At 46.4% G+C, this 20,200-nt stretch overlaps 1 protein-coding gene across 1 annotated transcript in view; it reads left to right on the forward strand.

Moving 5' to 3' along the window:
- The window catches only part of LOC135367010 (receptor-type tyrosine-protein phosphatase N2-like), a 287,257-nt gene that overhangs the window by 52,128 nt on the left and 214,929 nt on the right, over nucleotides 1-20,200 (forward strand). The window contains exons 3-8 of the mRNA XM_064600054.1: nucleotides 6,568-6,818; nucleotides 7,476-7,534; nucleotides 8,038-8,248; nucleotides 10,136-10,291; nucleotides 15,597-15,957; nucleotides 16,575-16,750. Of these exons, the coding sequence (XP_064456124.1) occupies nucleotides 6,568-6,818; nucleotides 7,476-7,534; nucleotides 8,038-8,248; nucleotides 10,136-10,291; nucleotides 15,597-15,957; nucleotides 16,575-16,750 (1,214 nt within the window). The remainder of the gene's footprint in view (nucleotides 1-6,567; nucleotides 6,819-7,475; nucleotides 7,535-8,037; nucleotides 8,249-10,135; nucleotides 10,292-15,596; nucleotides 15,958-16,574; nucleotides 16,751-20,200) is intronic.

Below are 20,200 nucleotides of genomic sequence, written 5' to 3' on the forward strand. Positions count from 1 at the left end.
AAAAAAAAAAAAGAGAGAGAGTCTTTTGCTTGCCTTCCACTATTTCTACTATCACACGGTGATGATTGTGCTTCCGGACATACACACTCCTAAGTTAAGATTTCACCGTATTTCTAGTCAACCGTCATCCTGAGTGACATCGTTCTCCCTCCCCCCTCCTTATTTGTTTGAGGCGTACGCCCTTTTGTGACACTTAGGCAGTTATATTAATGGTCACGAAACGTCTCGCGGTTTCCACAAATCTCGAGTGACAACGGTGGCATTTTTTGCGATGGTCAGTTCTGAATGTGTCTTATGGTGCAGTTCTGTTTAATAGAGCATACACTATAGGTGCCGTTTTGCATGTTGCAGAATTGAATTTTCGGGACGACTGAACGAAAAATATGTTGTTTCGGATTGCGCGCTTCTGTGAACTCGAGCGAAAAGCACAACCGACTGCACTTGCTCCTTCTCACCGGCTTTCGAAGTACATCGTGGAATTCCCGTCATGCTTACCGCTGTGCTGTGCAGAAAATCCTTCTGTAACGAGCTGCAGTAACGACTGAACAACCTCCATTCTACAGCTAGCATTGCAGTACATGTTTACTGGCACGGCCTCTTCTTCTCAACAACAGTTAAAAAAGCTCAAGAAAAAGAAAGAAATACGGGCTAATGAAACATGCGAGTGAAACTTGCAGGATATGTTTTCATTTAGTGTTTCAAGGTTTAAAGAGGCACTAAAATGCACAAATTTCTCTTGTCAGCGAGCTGTAATCACAGAAGATATGTATAATTGGGTAGCCTGAGCCGTCAGTACTCTTACGTCACACTTTTCGTCCCAATTGCACTCGTATATTTTTAGAAAATTAAAATAGAAAATTATGGGAAACACTGCGTCGAAGTCGCCACCAACTGCGCATTTCTGGTCAAGTACGGCGGCAAAACTACATTGCATGAGCATAACACTGTGTCTAAAACAAAAGAAGTCAGCTACGTGTCGGCTACGTAGTCACCATGAGCAGCAAGCCAGTCGGGAACATCGATCACTGTTGCTTGACAAATTGGTGATTATTTCCCACCAGACGTCGAGTACCGGCAAATTATAAATATTTTGCGTGCCTGTATAACTTGTTGTGCTGGGTTTACAAGCAACGAGGTGTTAAAATACGCCGCCAACATAACCTGTCTGTGTGCTGCTTTGCGGTACCTTCAAGCGCGAGGGAACCCGCCACTTCCGTGTATTCACACGGGCGACATTTCCCAGAATACCCCCGCGCAAGATGCGAAAAACGTCATAGCTTTCCTGCGACATAGCCACAAGATATTGCGTAGCAGACGACAGGAAAAGATGCTGACGGTGTAATCTGCTAAGTGTCGTCTGCTAGGTGCGCAGTACGCCACTCCCTATATTCCGGCACCGTGTGAATGCTCAACATAACACGGGGCGGAACTTAGGCTCCGTGAGCAGTTTTTGCTTTTTTTTTGTATTGTTGACTCTATGAGTTTTTGCTTTTTCTTCCACTAGAATTTCCCGGTGAGGACGTCGCTCGTGTGAATACACGGTTACTCGGAAGCAGAAGATATTTCGTAACAGACGACAGTGTCGATGGTGTCGTCTGCTATGTGCATAGTGCGCCATTTCCGATATGCCGGCACCGTGTGAACGCTCAACGTAAGACAAAGCGGAACTTCCGCACCTAAGCACTTTTTTCTTATTCTTCCACTAGAATATTCCTCGGGGATGTCGCTCGTGTGAATACACGGTTACGTTTTTCCGGTGCGAATAAGATGCCTCCCATTGGCATCCGCAAACGATTTCCCAACGATGATAATAGTTTAATAATAGTTTTATTAGCTTGTCCATAAACAGCGCGATGGCCTTCTATGATTGGACACCGTATCCCACCGCCTCGTCGCGCCTCTTGAGAAGGAGAGAAAGGGAAAGAGGAAGTTGGCGGTTTTCTTAGCGCTTAAATCACAAACGATACAGGGATGAATGTCGTTTTGTATTGCTGTCAACGAAAGGGGTATCTTTCATTCGCGAAGGAGTTTGAGTTTGAAAGCGACAAAAAAATTCCGCGACGAGAAATTGTCCAACTTTAGTGGTTCCTTAAGTAAACAATTGCATAACACAACCATAACAACAACAACAACAACAAATAAGTAATGATGATGTAGGGCAATGTTTCGTCGCTGAGTTCGTCGTCTTTCGTCACCCTATCCCATTGCTTGAGGGGGAGAAGATGGTGAATGATGATGAATATTCAGAGTTCACGCAGGAGCCCCGTTGCTGCTAGGAAGGTGATGAGGGCTTGAAGAGCTCGTAGCTGATGCGCAGGATTGGCCGGAGGCCCAAGCAGTTGAGGAAGGGCAAGTGAGGGTGTTCCAGTGGCTTCAAGTTGGCGCTGGAGGACGGGTCGCTCAGTGGAATACTGCTGACAGACGATGAGAATGTGCTGGACGGTACTTGGAGTATTACAGGAAGGGCATAGCATTGTGTTACTGTAACCCAGCTTGTGGCGGAAGTATGGGGTGAATGCGACGTTCAAACTGAGTCGGCGGACGATAGACGTAAGGGTCCGACGAAGGGTAGACGGCATTGGGAATGGGCAAAGTCACTCATAAGTGAATAAGATAAGTTTTTAAAGAGATTGAAACATTCAAATTTTTTTTGAATAATGAAGAATTTGTTACCTGACGAAGCATATAGGCTCTACGCGAAAGCTTGTATTTAGTAAAATAAATTCTTCGAATGTTTGAATCGATTTAAATACTTAACACAACCATAACAAAATAACCGCAATATTTGCGCAGCTAACGTTGTTTATGGCCCTCGTTAATATTTAACTGCCGAAGTTCTCCGAAAATTAAATTTTACTGCGCCAACAGGATTCGCCGTCATGTGATGATCGAGCTGTCTAGATTTAATATGAGCTCCTCTCCGTCAGGGGGCGCATTCTGCGTCGCTCTACCTACATGACCGACGAAAACATCACTGCTGAGGCTTCTTAGTGCTGAGGGAACTCGCACAAGTCGCTTCCAGCCCAGCAAACAACAACCATAGAGAAGTCCTCGAGTTGGGATATAAAGCATTCTCTTCCACGTTCCGCTTCCTCTTTAAAAACAGGTCCCTCCGACTGGTCTTTCATGTAGACGTCGAGTGCTTCTTTGCACCGAATCCTTGCAGTTTGATGGCCAGCCGTCCTGTTTTCCGAAAGCTCCTTGCTTTTCTTAACCTACCCAAGAAATTGTGAAGGAACTTCAAGAGTATTTCCCCGCTTTCCCCTCCCCCATTTTTTGGAGTGTGTATTGAGGGGTGTTCAGAGACATATGAGGGCTGAGAGCGGTAGAATACCCGCTGTGAGTGCGCTGGATAGGTTGCTAAAAAATGGACATACTATCTTTTTGGCGATGTGCGCTACCTGTTGTGAGAAGTAACATTATTTTAACTTTTATTAAGGAGGTGGAGGTGAGTTCGAATACAGGCACCGGCTGCGCTGTTAGGGTGTTTTCCTTGGGTTTTCCATATGTGCTCTAAGACAAATGTGGGTACGGTTCCCGACGAAGTCGACCGGAAACGCAACCTCTGCCTTAAAGCGTAACATAAAAACATAACATAAAATATAAACATAAACATAAAATCAAAAACATAAAATCATTAAAATAACATAATAACATAAAACATAAACATAAAATCAAACATAACATAAAAACATAAACTCAAAAACGTAAAAGCAAAGAACAAAGCAAAAAACGTAAACATCTGCGCTAGAGTGGGATCCCGCTCGCAATGTCAGCAACACGCCAGAGAAATAAGTGAAAAAGCAGCACTGCCATGTCTTTTGAGGAATTCTTACAGGGAACTATGTATATATATTAGCAATTTGAGTCCACTCAACTTTTTCTTTTTCCAATCAATCAATCAATTAATTAATTTGTGTCACTTTAGTCTTTGCACAGGTAATATGTCGTGCCTATACGTCGTTGCATCGTTTTATTTCTGTCTTATAATGCCGTCCAAATCCACTAATTTTCAATTACGTTTTTTCCGAACGTCGCTGTGCTTAAAAAATTCGCAGTTCACGTACAGAGATCTAGCGCGGACAACGTATTTCTTGCTGCACGAACTCTCGTTTCCTAGCAATGTCCTTTGGCTAACTGCCGGATACTTTAATCGAAGTGTTTCAATAGGTCTGGAGTAGAAAAAAAGAGTCTAATCTTGTACTGGCAAGAGATCCAGTCCAGCGACTTTTGCGCGAGTTAGAGCGTGGCGTGATTTACTTAATTCTTCGTGAAGCGGATTAAAGCGAAGAAGCATCGTTAGTCCTCCCGAAGTAATCTATAAAAGGGCCTAATTGGCAAAGGAAAGCGAAGAGAAGCGCACTTCTTCGTGAGGTGCAGGTATAAATTGATGTAGTTACGTGAGACGTTCGAGAGACGACGAGATCAAGGTTAAGAAGAAGGCGGCTACATCTTTTGGACGTTCTTGCAAACACGCTTAAATGTGTTAGCTTTGTACATTCTAAAAAAAAAAAAAAGACAATTTTTAGTCCCTGAGAGGGCTAGATTCATTGCCACGAGCATTAGTCCTTATCTGGACTAAATGAACGGAAGATCATGCGAAGTTTAAGGCTCATTTGCAGTGAAGGAAAGTAACTTTTTAGGGCTTTAACTTGTTAACCTTTAGGACTAAAATGGAGAGGCTGTGGTTACTCACCAATTTACTCTTCTTCTATTTTTTTTCTTCTTACCAGCTCCCTTCTCATAGTGGTTAGGATGACCGCTTTCCACGCAGAGACTGGAAGGTGAGCGGGTTCGAATCCTGTCACCGGCTGTGCTGTCCGAGGTTTTCCCTGGGGTTTCCGGCAGACTTTCCGGACGAATGTCGGCATGTGTTCCCCCTGAAGTCGGCCCCGGACACATACTAACAGCCCTGTCTCCCCCTCCTTCCTGCTGTCCTCTCTCCACCTGTCCATGTTTGTACGTCGCTCATAGCCAAAGTTGCTTCGCGGCGCTAACACGAGATCAAAAAAGAACAACTCATTTTTTTTCTCAGAGTTTAGGGCCATCGTTCGTTCCTGACCTTCGGGCGCCCGCACTCGTTTCGTTGCTATTGTAACTTCTTCCTTCTTCTGTTCCTATACAACTGTTATGGACGGACCTACACGGCTGTCACTGTTAGTGGGCCCTGTAAAGCTACACACAGAAAAAAATTTTCTACCTGTCTCGGCCAGAGCTGTATTTACAACCACATTTCTACTATGACCAATTTTACCATTCGGGTATAGCTGCAGAATAGAAACAAACTACAGAGTAGAAACAGTCGTTCTGCCAGCTTGGGTAGGGAATTCTATCCTTTTTGTCTTAGAGCAAACGTGAGAGAGAGGAGCAAGGGAAAGGGACGCCGCTGCTTATACCCGCGGAGGAGAGGGCGCGAGTGGGTTGCCCGGAATGGTAGAAGTATTGTCCCTCTACCGGCTTGGGTAGGAAATTCTACCTTTTTTCTTAGAGTGTATCGCTTAAGAATGGAAAAAATGAACATTATTGGACGGAAAACTTGCTACCGGCAGTCTCATGCTACGCTTTATATGAACGGGATTCTGCACCAGTTTCAATGGGTCAGTTAACTATACGGAAGCGAACACTTTCCTTAGAAGACGTATCGCCGTATTCAGACTCCGCCCTCTGAGATTCCTCGAGCGTAGCTGCGCCTCGAGGGTCCCTCTCAATAACCTTCGCATTACATTGAGAACACGTGACAAGGCTATTCAGAAGAGCAGTAGTCGTTAGGGGACGTATGCTCATTAAGTCGCTAAAGCTTAGGCCACCGAGATTGAAGTACAGGGCGCATAGCTGTTAACTTCACTTCGGTATCCGCAACTCTGGGAGGGGACGATATGCCCACAAAAACTTATACGGCAACTAATTTTAATGGTAACCTGTAATCTTCTTTCATTTATACATCAATGAGTACTTTGGATTGTTTACAAGTCTAACATTGCGGTCATTTATGTCGCTCATGGATTCAGAGCTTTCTTAATCAAAGTTTTGACACTCTATTTCGGACATCTTGTATGACACAAGAACAGCAAGAAATACGTGATATACAGATGTTATGCGGTACACCACCACTTAGGCTGCCCATTGCCTGTCAGTGGTAGTTAGTAAGTAGTAATAGTAAGTAGTTGGACGGTAGACTGGCACAACTTTCGGAACGATGCAACAATTTTATTAATAATTAGTCGCTAACCTCGACTGTTTTATCTTCGAGTTGTTGAATTTAACGTGTCGTTTTCATTCTCATCAGGAAATAGACATCAAGCAGCAGCTCTGTCATAGTAGCTCTGTCATCAGGCAACTTGTCATTGTCAGGCAACTTATTATTCTTAGTCTTCTTATCTGATGTATAGTATTTCGTTACTGTTTTGATAACTTGTAGTATTGTTATTATCTCTGACTACAAACTCAACACTCCGTCATGTAATGCCCATGGGGGGGGGGGGGGGGATTTGACGTACTCTAAATGAATAAACAAATAAATGATTATTGATTGATATTTAATTGCACAATAATCGGTTCTTTGCGCAGACGGCCTCTTTGGCCGATGCGAGAGCGCGGTCCAACTGGCACAGCAGCGGACACTGTGGCGACCTGAGCTGTCCCACGCGGACGTGAAGCTGCTCGAGTCGGAACTGGAGCGGCTATGGGTGGCAGGTTACCGCTGGCACCACGTGTACAGCCAGTGCGTCATCCGATCCGCCCTGGGCGCCATCAAACATCAACGGCTCTACGACCCGGGCTTCTGCGCACGCACGCTACGCACCACGCTACCCGTTGTCGTACGTCACGCCCTAACCGTTCTGTCAAGAGAAACCAAACTGTGTAGAGGAGTCGTTTTTTTCTTTGTAAAGATGTAGCATTGTACACCACAGTCTAGCAACAAGCTGGAAACGTAAAAGTAGGAAAGTCTACTTACTTATAAGGACAAGGAGGCAACTATAGGCAGTAATTCAATCAGGAGTAATACAGCAAAATTATTACGTAACATTAACGGAAAGACTGAACCGAAATACTATGGTGTTCACAATCCAGATAGATCCCATCAGATACATACATATAAATTCTGAAGAAATTAGCACGAACTGATCTTCCATCGGTAGACGAATAGATCGCGTTTGACACATATCCGCCATATCATTAATAAACAAATAAATAAATAAATAACATTTGCATAGTTACGGGCGCATACAGTAGCAGGTTACTCACTGGGCATTGCGTAGCCTGCGCTACAAATATGGGTGTCGCCTTTATTAGGGTATGATTAGATTGCGTATTACACTGATAAAGAAAACTTTGGAAATGTCTACAGGGGAGTCATGTGGAGGGGCTATTCTAATACTCGTAGGCTGGAAAAATATTCCTGCCAGTTTGGTTTTGTGTGCCTCGATTATTGGCGCATGAGTTCTAGCAATACATTAGTGTATTGCCCCTTTCAGACTGACGAAATCGCGATGGAATTGGAACACCTGGGTCCAGGAGACATGGCATTCATCAAGTAAGTAAATACAAGAAGACAACACAGTTTTTACGGACGGACAATACAGGTCGGGCATCATGTTTCTATAGATAACCGTCGATTGCACCTACACTCTTAAAAATGAACTTCACCGCATAGCACGCTTCCAACCAACCATCATCTTGAATGATATCGTTATCTACCCTGATTTGTTGAAAACGGGAGGCGTACGCCTTTTCTGTGACAATTATGAACAGCATAAGTGTCACAAAAAAGGCGTACGCCTCCCGTTTTCAACAAATCAGAGCAGATAACGACATCATTAGAGGTGATGGTTGGCTAGGAGCGTGCTATGCGGTGAAGTTCATTTTTAAGAGTGTAAGATAACCCAAAAATTATTTCAAAGTATTTATTCCGCAAAGAATGTGTTAACGAGGCTACTCACGGAGGGAATGTGTAAAAAAAAACAGTTACCTGGAGAGGGCTCGATTTACCGGTAACGGTTAACCGGTTAACGTAATTGCTCTTCAATTTTCATGCAGATTCACCCCGAATGTCGAAGTGACGGACGGTATCTCGTCGCAGTTCGCGGATGAAGTATTTTTTCCTCCATTAAGCAAGAGTGCGGAAGAAGCTCTACTACAAGGAACCGTTGCACTCCAGGAACCGGAGAACAAACCTGAGCAGAGGTCGGCTACTTTGCCGGAACTTAAGGAGGTTCTCAAGAACCACGCTGATAAAAGGCGGCAACAGGTACGTGAATTTATTGCGAGATAATACGAAGAACACTCACGTCAACAACAAATAGTTATTCACCCTTTCACTGTTTACCAACAGAAGGCGCAACCTGAAGTAGTCTACACTCTTAAAAATGAACTTCACCGCATAGCATGCTCCTAGCCAACCATCAACTCGAATGATATCGCTATGTGCCCCGATTTGTTCAAAACTGTAGGCGTACGCCTTTTTTGTGACACTTATGCTGTTCGTAATTGTCACAAAAATGGCGTACGCCCCCAGTTTTCAGCAAATCAGGGCAGATAACGATATCATTCGAGATGATAGTTGGCTAGGAGCGTGCTATGCGGTGAAGTTCATTTTTAAGAGTGTAGGGTTCCCAGCGTTAGCGGCTGCAGGTGGCGCCACGCTCTGTCCCTTATTTGAGTTCAACCTTTTTCACTATTTGTAATCTTTGTACCTGAGGAAGCGTGGACCTCCACGCGAAAGCTTGTACAAATTAAACTTAAACAAAAATCTTCAGTGTCGGCTTCTGTATTTTGTTTATGTGATCTACAGGACTTGACTCCCCTCTTCGTATACGCAACTATTTGTAAGCAGTGAAAGGGTTTAACTGAAATGAGTAGCACGGCGTGGCGCCACATGTAGCCGCTGACGCTGGGAACCCTAGCCAACTCCCGGTTGTTCCTTTTGTTTGTAAACAGCGAAACAGTGAATAGCTATAATGAATGAGGATATCCGATTGAGGGTGTTTCGTAAAGAATTAGGAAATTTTCCGCTGATCTCCCCAAGGCACACTGGTTAGTATAAGATGAAATTACGTGGATGAGTAGTAATGATACTACATCCAAGTTTTTGGCATGACATGAAGCCCTCGTGGTCAGAAAATGTCACAAAAAGACGTAAAAGTCACAGAGTGGGTCCTGGTCGAATGAAGACAGTAAAGGAGACCAATGTACATTAGAAATCCCAGACAGAAAACCAGTGCATGACGGTGCTGCATGAAATTGTACCAGCGACCTAGAATAGATGCACTAACAGATATATAGTTGCAGTATCCCGGGAAACTACGGGGTTAGTCTAGCAAACGTTACACATTTCGACTGCATCGGAAAAAATAGAAGACGGGGTTTAGCCAGCCCCAAACTTCACAGACTGGTAGCCATTTGTATCAAGTTTTGTTGGAATTTGTTGTGAGCGTTATGGTCCTGTAGAAGAAAAATTTAAAATCAAGCAAAATCCCGTTCTGTGCATTTTGTATGGCGTATCTCATTCAAAAGCCGCCATTTTCTCCGGTGTGCGCTTCATTTTCATTTCCCCGCACACAGGTGGCGCCAACATACAGACGAAGAGGATCAGTGCATAACGTCAGAATCATGGTGAGAATGGGCATGTAACATGGCTGTAAGCAGCGCCGCCTGTGTGAGGTGATGTGAATGTGAAGCAGACTCAAGAAAAAATGGCGATGTTCGCGTGAGATAGGCTATTGAAAATGCACGGGGCGAGTTTTTGCTTGATTTTTAATGTCCTTTCTACATGACCATAGTGCCTACCAAAAATTTCAATAAAACTAGAGACAAATGGCTCTAAGTCTGTATGTACCATCGCAACGAGAGTTGCCAGACTGTGCTCGTTTAGTGAACGCTATTCTCTGTCCACGACTTTCTTTGATGCTTTAATGCTCTATGAGCGCGAAGAGAAGGCAAGCGGTAACAAAACGCATGCCCGGATTACTGGACGTGAATCCGGATCATTGGGCAAGCTCCGAACTTCCATTCTAATCTTTTGAAGTTCACTTGCTCAAGAAATGCTCGTTAACAGAACATATCACGGTGAATCATGAAAGGAGCCTAAGCTCCGTTGAAACGCCTGCTTATCCTTGCTCTACTCTCGCATGCGCAGGGCTACTTGATAGGCTCTGACGGAAAGGACAGTGAGGACAGTGAGGACGAAGAACTGGCTCTTGGATTGCTGGATTACTTGCGTCAAATGGACAAGGATACAGCTTCCTTCTTGGACGAAAACACGGGCCGTTACGACGTTTTCACACCACCAGACGTAAGTGGTCCCGATGTCTTATTAAATACCCCATGTAACGCTATGCCGTGCTATGCCGTAATTAAGTATGGCATCAGGAAGTTCTCATGGCCAGTGTAATAAGTAAAGTGGACTCAGCACAAAAGAAGGAGTTAAGTCGCGGACGAAGTACATCGCAGCGCCGGAAGTATACGAATTATTTATTCGACATTTGTTATAGGGTCTTTTTGTTTTACCTTGCTTGGAAAGTCATTTATATATTCTCGAGAAAAGCACCCAGGAAGCGCGCTTACAGAAGCATATCTAATGGATGAGAATAAAACGTAGGAAGAAATTGTAATGACCTGGAAGAAAAGGCGCTATACTTTAGACCTTGCACTCATACTGCCACGGAGTGATATCCACTGTTTGACTCCCCATAATCAACCCAAACGTTATAGAAAACTTTTTAGATATAAATACGTATTACATTCTACCACTAATGAGTGAAGTAAACAAGGCATGTGTCAGTTCGGCCCGTTTGTGGCGGTCTTCTGTAAAGCGGGCTTTCACTGCACTGGAGCAATATACTCAGGAGAAGCAGCCCAGCAAAACGTCTCTGCGCCTCACATTCGTGAGGAGCCAGTCGTGCCCCTTGCACCACGTCACGCGAAGGACCGTTTGTTTCGTTACGTGAAGTTTTATAGCTCAACAAAAATGACACCCGCGTTGGCACCCATCAGGAAAAAAATGGCACCCATTTGGAGCGGCAGCGGAGTTCAACGTGTTTCGCGCGAGGACTGCCAAGTATTTACTGCGGCGCTGGTTGCCCGGATGAACTTGACTCCCCGCAGAGCTGATGCTATAAAGGAGTATGAATGTCAATATTCCCGCTGGCTGGCCCTCCAGTCACGTTCTTCTCCCATAAAATCGCATCGTAAAAGAGTTATCAGTTCTACACACAGGAATCTGCGGTATTTCTGTTCATCAAGGCAAGGTATAGGGAACTCACGGGAGACTCGTCCTTCCTGGATTATATTCGGCGGACGCTTCAGATTACGCCTCTAGTGACACGTACAACGTGCAGAGGCCACCGAAGGGAAGAAGAAAGAGGAAGAAGAACAGTGAAAGAAGGAGGTCACTGAAAAGGTTAGCCAGCTGTAGGACTCGAACCCACGTCTTCTGGGGTCGAGTCCTACAGCTGGCTAACCTTTTCAGTGAATTCCTTCTTTCATTGTTCTTAGGCAGTTGAGACTTGTGTGTTGTGTTGTTCTTTCCTCTGTGTTCCAACCTCGGTACATTACTTTCCATCGTGTTCAAGAAGAGGAGACCATGCGTGGCCTATGAAGAAGAGGTCTGTCACGCTTCACGAGAGGTGATAGGAGTCGACGCTCGTGCTTCCTTCTATGCGTTCAACAAGCACTGGACATGACAGAGCACACTGGAGCACAGTACTGTACTGCCAGACAGCACCTTTCGAGGCTAAGGGAGAGTGGCTACGCCACCTCGAACGGAAGACTGCTGCCCTTGATCTGTTACGCCTTGAGAAGGTGAAAGGTTTGCGAAACCCCACACGACACGCGAGTTCGTAGAGTCCATGCTTTCGCTTCGTTTGTCCCTTACAGATACATTAGATATACTGTGTATTCACACGAACGACATCCTTACGGAAGATTCTAGTGGGAGGAAAACCAAAAACATTGATCACAGAGACGAAGTTCCGTCCCGTGTTATGTGAGCATTCACACGGTGCGGAATATCGGGAGTGGCGTACTGCGCACTTAGCAGACGACACTTACCAGACGACACCGTCAGCGTCTTTCCTGTCGTCTGCTACAAAATATCTTGTGACGGTGTTGCAGGATACTCCACACGGTTATAGCAGTGTACGTGAACACTGTACGTTGCGCGGTCGCGCTCAGAAAGCTATGACGTTTTTCTCGTCTTCCGCTTCTGCGGGGAATGTCGCTCGTGTGAATACACGGACAACACAGAAGCTACATTTCATCTCTCTTGTCGTCACACTCGATTCTGTTCTCTCCGAGGACAACGGTGATGCCCGTACGAGGTTTCGCATGGACAACAAGAAGCTCATGGTTGCGCTGGACGCTAGAGGGGATCCTCCTGAAGATATGAGATGCTCCTGAGGACAGGGCCTGAGGGGTACTCTTTAGTATGGGGGCTACTCTTGAAGATGCGGGATACTCCTGAGGACACTGGATACTTCTAAGGGCAAGGGATACCGCGGAGGACACGAGATACTCCTGATGATACGGGACACGTCTGCAGACACAGGATGCTCCTAAGAGCAAGGGGATACTCTTGAGGACATGGGATACTCATGGGCCGCGGGAAGCTGATGGACTACTGGGACTTGCTTCCAACAGTACTTGATTATCAACCAGTGCCCCTCCTAGACGATATCTTGAATTCGAGGCTGTCCCAGAATACTTCAGTGACCTTGACATCACTTTATGGGCATTCACGTGTGCCCGTGAGTTCCGGCGATACAACGAAAGAGTGACTCGTTGTGCCTCTCGGAATCTCGCACACTTCAGAGGGACACATTCTAAATCTATACAAAGTCTCGAGAAGCATTACCTCAAGAACATGAGGACTTCATTAGATGTTGATGACGCATGGTGATCGTATTACGAAGACTCTTGCGCCAAGCGGATGGTAGCTGGATTGTTTACATGCGGTAGAGGTAAGTACAACAAAGTAAAACAGAGACACAGGACATCCTAACATAATGCCACAAGACACAAGTCCATTACAAGACCACCGTCTAGGAGCTTTTGGAAAAGGACGCAGGAGGGCTAATTGAGCTACTCAGGACACATGCCATGCGGTTCTCAGTGAGAGAGAGAGAGTGAGAGAGAGAGAGAGAGAGTGAGAGAGAGATGTGTTTGCTGATAAAGCACCCATCACTCGTTGCAAGCGGTGGCACGACCCGTACAGGTAGAGAGTCCTACACTTCAGGGCACATAATCTTGCTAATCGGTATGGGCCAAGTTATGATATTGCGTGCTTCCATACTCGAACATACGATGTCTTACGCATGACACATTTTGTATTCCGCTTGTGCCTGTGGAGAACGGGATATGACCGTTGGAAGTGTGTCAAGGTCGTAGCCGTCCATTCTACATAAGTACGTAAGAGATAAGAAAGGTTAAAGCATGGGTCGCACTAGTGCGTTCTGCTGCGTGCGGGCGCCTGCGTGAGTATGCGTGCGTTGTAAGCAATCCGTTCCGCTGTTCACATACATGCGTTCGAATGCGTGCGTCACCGAACTGTAAGCCAATGAGCGCCGAGCGGGATTTTCAACGCCTTCCACTCCGGTGGTCGCCATATTGAAAACAGTCTCGCAGAGAGAAACCAACTGCGCATGCGCGGAAGGCGGGTTCACGATTCGTTCTCTGCTTGCGGGCTGCTGCGTGCGTCGGAAAAAGTTGAGCTCGGGCGAACTCCTTACGTTCTGCTGCGGGAGGTCGCGCACGTATCTGTTGCCACGGTTACCAGCGCCCGCGCGCATCCGCACGCAGCAGAGCGCACTAGTGTGAACCATGCTTTAGACAACATACTCTCTAGAATGGGTATACTTTGTCTATCGAGGTCACGAGAAGGAAAATTAAGAAGCTTATAGAAATGTAATATACATATAATATGTAATATTTGCTGTTACTCACATCTATGCAATATTTAACCTCATCCCCTCAACCGCTACCGATGCATTCATAAAGAATCTCCCCGTGGAGAAGGCGCGATTCAGCCTCAAGGTATTCCTTAATGCGAAGTTTAAGCTCCTGACCGTATCTAGGCTACCGAACTCGTAAGAAATTACCTACACATTTTCACGTAAGTCTCAATCCTACTTATAACGCATTCTTCGTCCTCGAACTTTTGTGACATTTTAGGTGCGCGCGCGTCTGGCGCGCTTAATTAATCAATCAGTGCGCAGGGCGGACGAATGAATGAGGAGAACAAAGGCAAGGCGGTGGGGTGAACACGGAACAAATCTCAGCTGCGAAGCTCAATATCGATTCTTCTCTGCGTCAGGTTGCCCGGAGCTCTTCTCAAATCCCCGAGCGTACAATGAGGACGGGACAATACAGACACGAGCCCGTCCACATCCGACGAGTTTGCGTCAGTTACTTTGGTCTTGTATGCACGAAGCAACTCTTGCGTTCGATTGAGAGTACCTCATGTACTTCAGGGGGCATGGGCAGCACGTGCCTGCATCAGTTAAATGTTAACAAAGCAAAGGGGTACTTCTGAATGTGACATTTGTCTATTACGCTTCCATTGCCCTCGAAGGTTTGCTGGTTTAATTCGTCGTGCCTTGCTCGACTCGCCATATATGTATGTGTAGGTGAGGCATCCGAAAGGAAACCACCTGGACATCATGGCAATTTTATAACTCAGACACAACTGACTAAGCCCTCGAAAAAACACTTGTTTTTTTTTTAATTCCGCGTTTGCGTAGCGTAGCAACTGTGGCGTACAGAGAGCACAGCAGGAAGGATTGGGGGCAGGGGGATTAGTATGCGTCCTGGGCCGCCTTCAGGAGGAACTCTACCGACATTCGTCTGAAAAGTATTCGGAAAACCCAGGGAAAACCTGAGACAGCATAGCCAGTGCGGGGATTCGAACCTGCATCACCTCCCGGTCTCGGCGAGGAAAGCGGTCATCCTAACCATTATGCCACGGGAGCTGGTGAAGAAACTTACTGTCACCCTTCAATATGCTTCGCAGCTTTTACTCAGTACGCTTTGTTGGGGATCACTTAAAAGTAATTCGAGGGACATATTGGTCATGAATCAGCCACATGCAACGTATAGGTTCGGCAGCTTTCTTTCAGTCCTGTCATGGGTTCAATGTCCCTGGCCCAATATCATGGAACACCTGTCACGAACTGCTCTTCTTCATGGCCTTTCTAAGGGACACTGGTCTCCCTCACACTCTTTAGCACAGCTGAACTCATATGGCGACTTTTATGCCTTTCTGCACTGACATTATCTGATCGCGAGGCCATTATGTCATTCCAAGGACAAGCCCCATTATCCATCCACCGTCACATGACCATATCATTTTATATCTCGTACTAACCACCGTGCCCTGGGGTAGTCAGCCACAGATTATACGACAAGTTCCTTCACTTATCGTCACCACATATTTTGTTGTTGATCCACTTCGTGTCACACTCGTGCTCTGCAGCTAGTTACATTCGAAGTTCAGCCCTAGTCCTTACTGGAGGTCACAGTTACATTTTATCCTTGTGTTACACCATTACAGTTGGTGCTCCACAATCGTTATCTTAACCAAACGTTACAACGCTTGCTTGCAGGTTCCTGTCGTAGAGACCGAACTGTCTTCGGATTTGGACCAACGCCCAGTACTAATGGAGGATGGGGCCATTGAATGGATTCCCGTGGAAGGAAGGAATGAGGAAAGCAGCGACGACCCTGGAGACTCCGCCATAGTTCTTCCAGAAAGCGTCCGTGAAGACAGCCCTCAGATTGAGGAGATTCTCTCTGTAGTGGCGGAGCAGCGAAGTGACCGGAGCGGCGAATCTGTCCCATCCGAGAAAGAGGCCAGCCAGGCGTCACAAAATGCTGGTGGCGCCGCTTTGGAGAGTCCTTCAAGCAAATGGGATTCGGATGCACCCACCTGGAAAGGAAGTGCGGAAGAGAAACCTTTGCAATTAGGTAGGTGGTAGGAGAAAAAAAAATTATCATTGGAAGAACGTGTTGTAGATAACGGCATCTGTCGTTCTGAAGAATAGGGAGTTTTAGGAAATCGGAAGCGCCCTCCGGTTCCGATTCCGTATCGCTGTCAGCCAATCAGATGTCAGCAACGTGATGTCAGCCACTCCAAAGGAATCTGGCGATTGGCTGATGATGTTTTCGGAGACGTTATCGTGAAACTTCTACCTCGACAACACCGAATGTCCTAACGAATTCGTTTCGTCCTATGGATATGCTTCAGATATCCATCAGTATATCTCCAGTTTGGGACTGACATCTCAATTTCTTTTCTTTTACCAATCAATCAGTCAATCAATCAATCAATGAGCAACTTTGATGAGCCAAAGTATGTAGGGGGCGTATGTACCATGTACGGAAAACACAATATTCAAATTATGTCAGGACCACCTTTACGATTCTGCCCGTGAATAACAATCATGCTTATCGACAACATGATGGACAAAAGACATCGTCACACATTTATGTTCGCGAGGTGATGACATGTCGAAGCTGTGTGAGTGTCTTCACTACACTTTGTTTTGTGTGTATTTCTTACCATGGAACTCGACTTCCTTCAGGGTGGATGGACTTCGTTGACGACGCTGCATACTCTGGTTCGCCTGCTGACGAGACCTTGGACATCAGCGTACGTCAAGACCCGGCTTTTCGACGGCCTATGCGGTACGACATCAAGAAGCCGGGACCAACTTATTTCTACCACGAGCCTGAGTCATCAGAAACGTCAATGGAAAACGTACGTTCTCTCAACGTTCAGCATCTGCTTCTGGTGGCGCCAGAAACCTGTTATAACGTTGTCAGATCGTGGAAGTGGTATTGGTCTCTGCCCTACTCGACCACGCAGAATCAAATTCAAGTACTAGATTTTAAACTCCATCAGCAGGTCTTGAGGACGGTTTCCCTTGCCTTCACCTCTAGCTATGAATTTAAAGGTCGGATCTCGTCTTCGTGAAGAAATCTGGAAGATTTCATTGGCTGTAGCTTGGGAGAGGATTAACGGTGATGAAATCAACATAGCGAGAAAACTCAGCGAGCCAGTTTCAACACCACCTAGAGACGAAAAGCCTCATTTTTTTTCTTTTCTTTCGAGGTCGTGTTAGTGTCGCGAGGCAACTGTGGCTATGAGCTGCGTGCAGATGTGAACAGATGGAGAGAGGACAACAGGAGGGAGTGGGGGACAGGGGGATTAGTAGGCGTCCTGGGCCGACTTCAGAGGGAACTGTGCCGACATTCGTCTGGAAAGTATTCGGAAAACCCAGGGAAAACCTCACACAGCACAGTCGGTGGTGGGATTCGAACCCAGCTCCTTCCAGTCTTCAGCACGACCTTGGTGACCACCAACGAGCGGGACACCTTAACCCGCTCGGAAAGCCTTCCTTGATGCCTCCTCTCACACCTTCGTCACGTGGACATGCAGGGTCGCGATGTCGTCTGCTTCAGCTAATCGCCGCAGACGACGGTTTTCTGTGGCTACCAGTGGCTCCTCAAGCGGCTGAAGTCGGCTAGTCTCCATAGCTACGGCGGCCGCAAAAGCGCATCACGTCGTGTCAGTGATCAGGCTTTCTTATCCAGGTAGCGTTGGCTGTTTGGGCCAATTAGAGATAAATATGCACGCATATAACTCAGGCTCTCGAAGAAGGCGTGCACGAATAGCTCGCTTTGAGCTCAAACTCCTGCTACTGTTGCGTCGCTCTTCCATACTGCAGCGAACGGCACCTTCCACTCCTTGTGAAGAAGAAATTAGTCCTCGTGGTAACAGATAGGCGAACGTGCCGAGGCGAGCCTCATCTATAGGGACCAACACAACACATAGCGCCGCGAGCCATAGAGCCATAGCCATAGACATAGCCATATAGCCATAGCCACACATAGCCAGCCATATAGCAAGAGCCACATAGCCAGAGCATACCCAAGCAGCACAACATCTTGGCCCAATATTGGTCCAATATTGGGCCGGCATTGTCAATATTGGTCCAATACTGGGCCGGCATTGCCAATATCGGTCCAATACTGGGCCAAGACGTTGTGCTGGTTGGGTAGAGCCATAGAGTCTCCAAGTGCATTTTTTTCGTGAATTGCTTGCTGACTTAGTCCTCGTGCCTCAAAGTGGAAAACGAGGGCAGCTTTCTGATAGGGATGCTACGATGTAGCTGCCCATATTGCGTAGTTGACTGATACTAAATTTGAAATGTTATAGAGTGTCCTCGGGAAAACTTCAGGATATTACTTACTGTGCTTCTTGAATTGTAATGGCATTCCGAAACTTAATCATTAGCGCACCTCAATTTAAACGACCGAATCCAATAGGTCTGACCTTGGTGTACTTGAATTACCGCAAAAACATTCGTTAGATTCATTAATGTGGGAATCTCGAGGAGGCGGACCTTTTTTAATGAGGGATCGACCTACGACTATACGTAGGTTTTAATTTTCCGGGTTCGCAACGCTCGTATATGCGAGCACCGAAAGGCACAATTCAAATTGGCATCTTTATACTTGCGCCGGGATAATTATTACAATCGTCGCGCGCTGTTGCGATACATGGACTTCACGTTAAAGCGGTTGTGACGCACAAAACAGTCGGAGAAAGCAGCCGCGGGCGACCCACACGATGCTCTCGTGACGTGGTGAAGGCTCCATGTCTTGTTGCTTAATGAAGGGTCAGCCAATCAGGATCGTGTTTTCAGCCGCTGTAGCCAATCACGAACGTGCTTTCAGCGGTCAGAAGAACCACCGTCGTTTGCGACTTATGATTGGACTTCTCCGCATACTAAATGGGAAAAATTGGAAATAAAGCGCAAAACGGTGTCAATCTTTCTCAAAAGGGCTTTTCTGGAAAGCGTCTTGCACTTTTTGTCTAAATATTTAGGTCTGCAGGTTCCAGGTGAGCTGCAATCATTTTGCGGGTTCTTGAATTCGTAGGACGGTGAATCGCAGTAGCAGACGAATTCTGACTATAATATGTCCACGTAGCGAAGGAGGGAGAGGAGGCAACGCGCAGGCTTTCTCTATCTAGGTGGCGTTGCTTGAGCTGTGCCGCTGTACGTCACGGATCACGTGAGGGGAGTAGCATACGTCACGACGTCCTCTCACTCTGCGAGGCGCTCTTTTCACGAAAAAAATAAAAAATAAGGATTTTTGAAAGGCGTGCGGAACAGAGCGCTCGAGATCGCTCTGTGTGTCATCTGCGCTCATCGTTCTTTCGCAGGTACTGGTTTTATTCGTTGGAGAACACCCTGCGTCGAAAACCGAAAAACAAATTCGGCGGTCCCCTCAGTGTTCCTTTGTTGTCAAAAAGTTCCTCGTCAGCCTTTTCAATTTTACACGAACGCTCAACATTCGCAATGATGTCGTCCCAGCTTTCATAACCAAAGCATGACGTCCAGTTACTACGTGAGCCGTATTCTTGAACAAACTGCGCTTCCCTTCAAGACCTAGACCACTCCGCAACCAACCACATGTCCATATAGCTTCAGCAAGATAGCGGCCCGCACCATTCTGCACACAGGGTGCGGAGTTTCTTGGGCAGTCATTTCCCCCGGGAAGTGGATAGGACGTCTTGGGCCCATGGAATGGCCTCCCCGATCTCCCGACCTGACTCCATTAGACTTTTATTTCTGGGGCCGCATCAAGGACCTGGTGTACCAGACAGGGCCGCAATCGCTTGCCGATTTATAGCGCGCTTGTCAGTCACTCGCAAGGGCCGAAATCCTTAGTGCGGCGAGAGACGTCGTACGAAGATGCCACCTGTCTATATTGGCGTCGAGGGCAGCCACTGCGAGCACCATACGTAAAATGTCTGCACCATAATTTGAGTTCATTTTTAAGCGGAGAGTGAAGTAAACTTCTCTTCTAACACAGTTGAGACACATCGTGCACCTTGTATTGTCACCGTGTATTCGTCGTTATTGGTGTCTCTAACCGCCCACCCCTAGAAACGGGTGCAATATCCTTTCGCGTCCTTCGCGCCTCTTCAACGATGTTATTTCAGGATCCGTCCCAGTTACTGGAGGTAACGGGCGCAGCCCAAGCAGCGCAATGTACTGAAAGTGGAGTGCAAGTGCAAGTATAGGTTTAGACGCTATGTGTGTTATCAATGTCCTGTAGTTTCACGAGTCTGTTCAAGGCCTTCCACTTACCCATCCACCCGTATTGCACCAACACCTCCTAGACAGCATCAGCCTGC

This window comes from Ornithodoros turicata, chromosome 8 (genome assembly GCF_037126465.1).
Source record: "Ornithodoros turicata isolate Travis chromosome 8, ASM3712646v1, whole genome shotgun sequence".
Lineage (NCBI taxonomy): Eukaryota > Metazoa > Arthropoda > Arachnida > Ixodida > Argasidae > Ornithodoros > Ornithodoros turicata.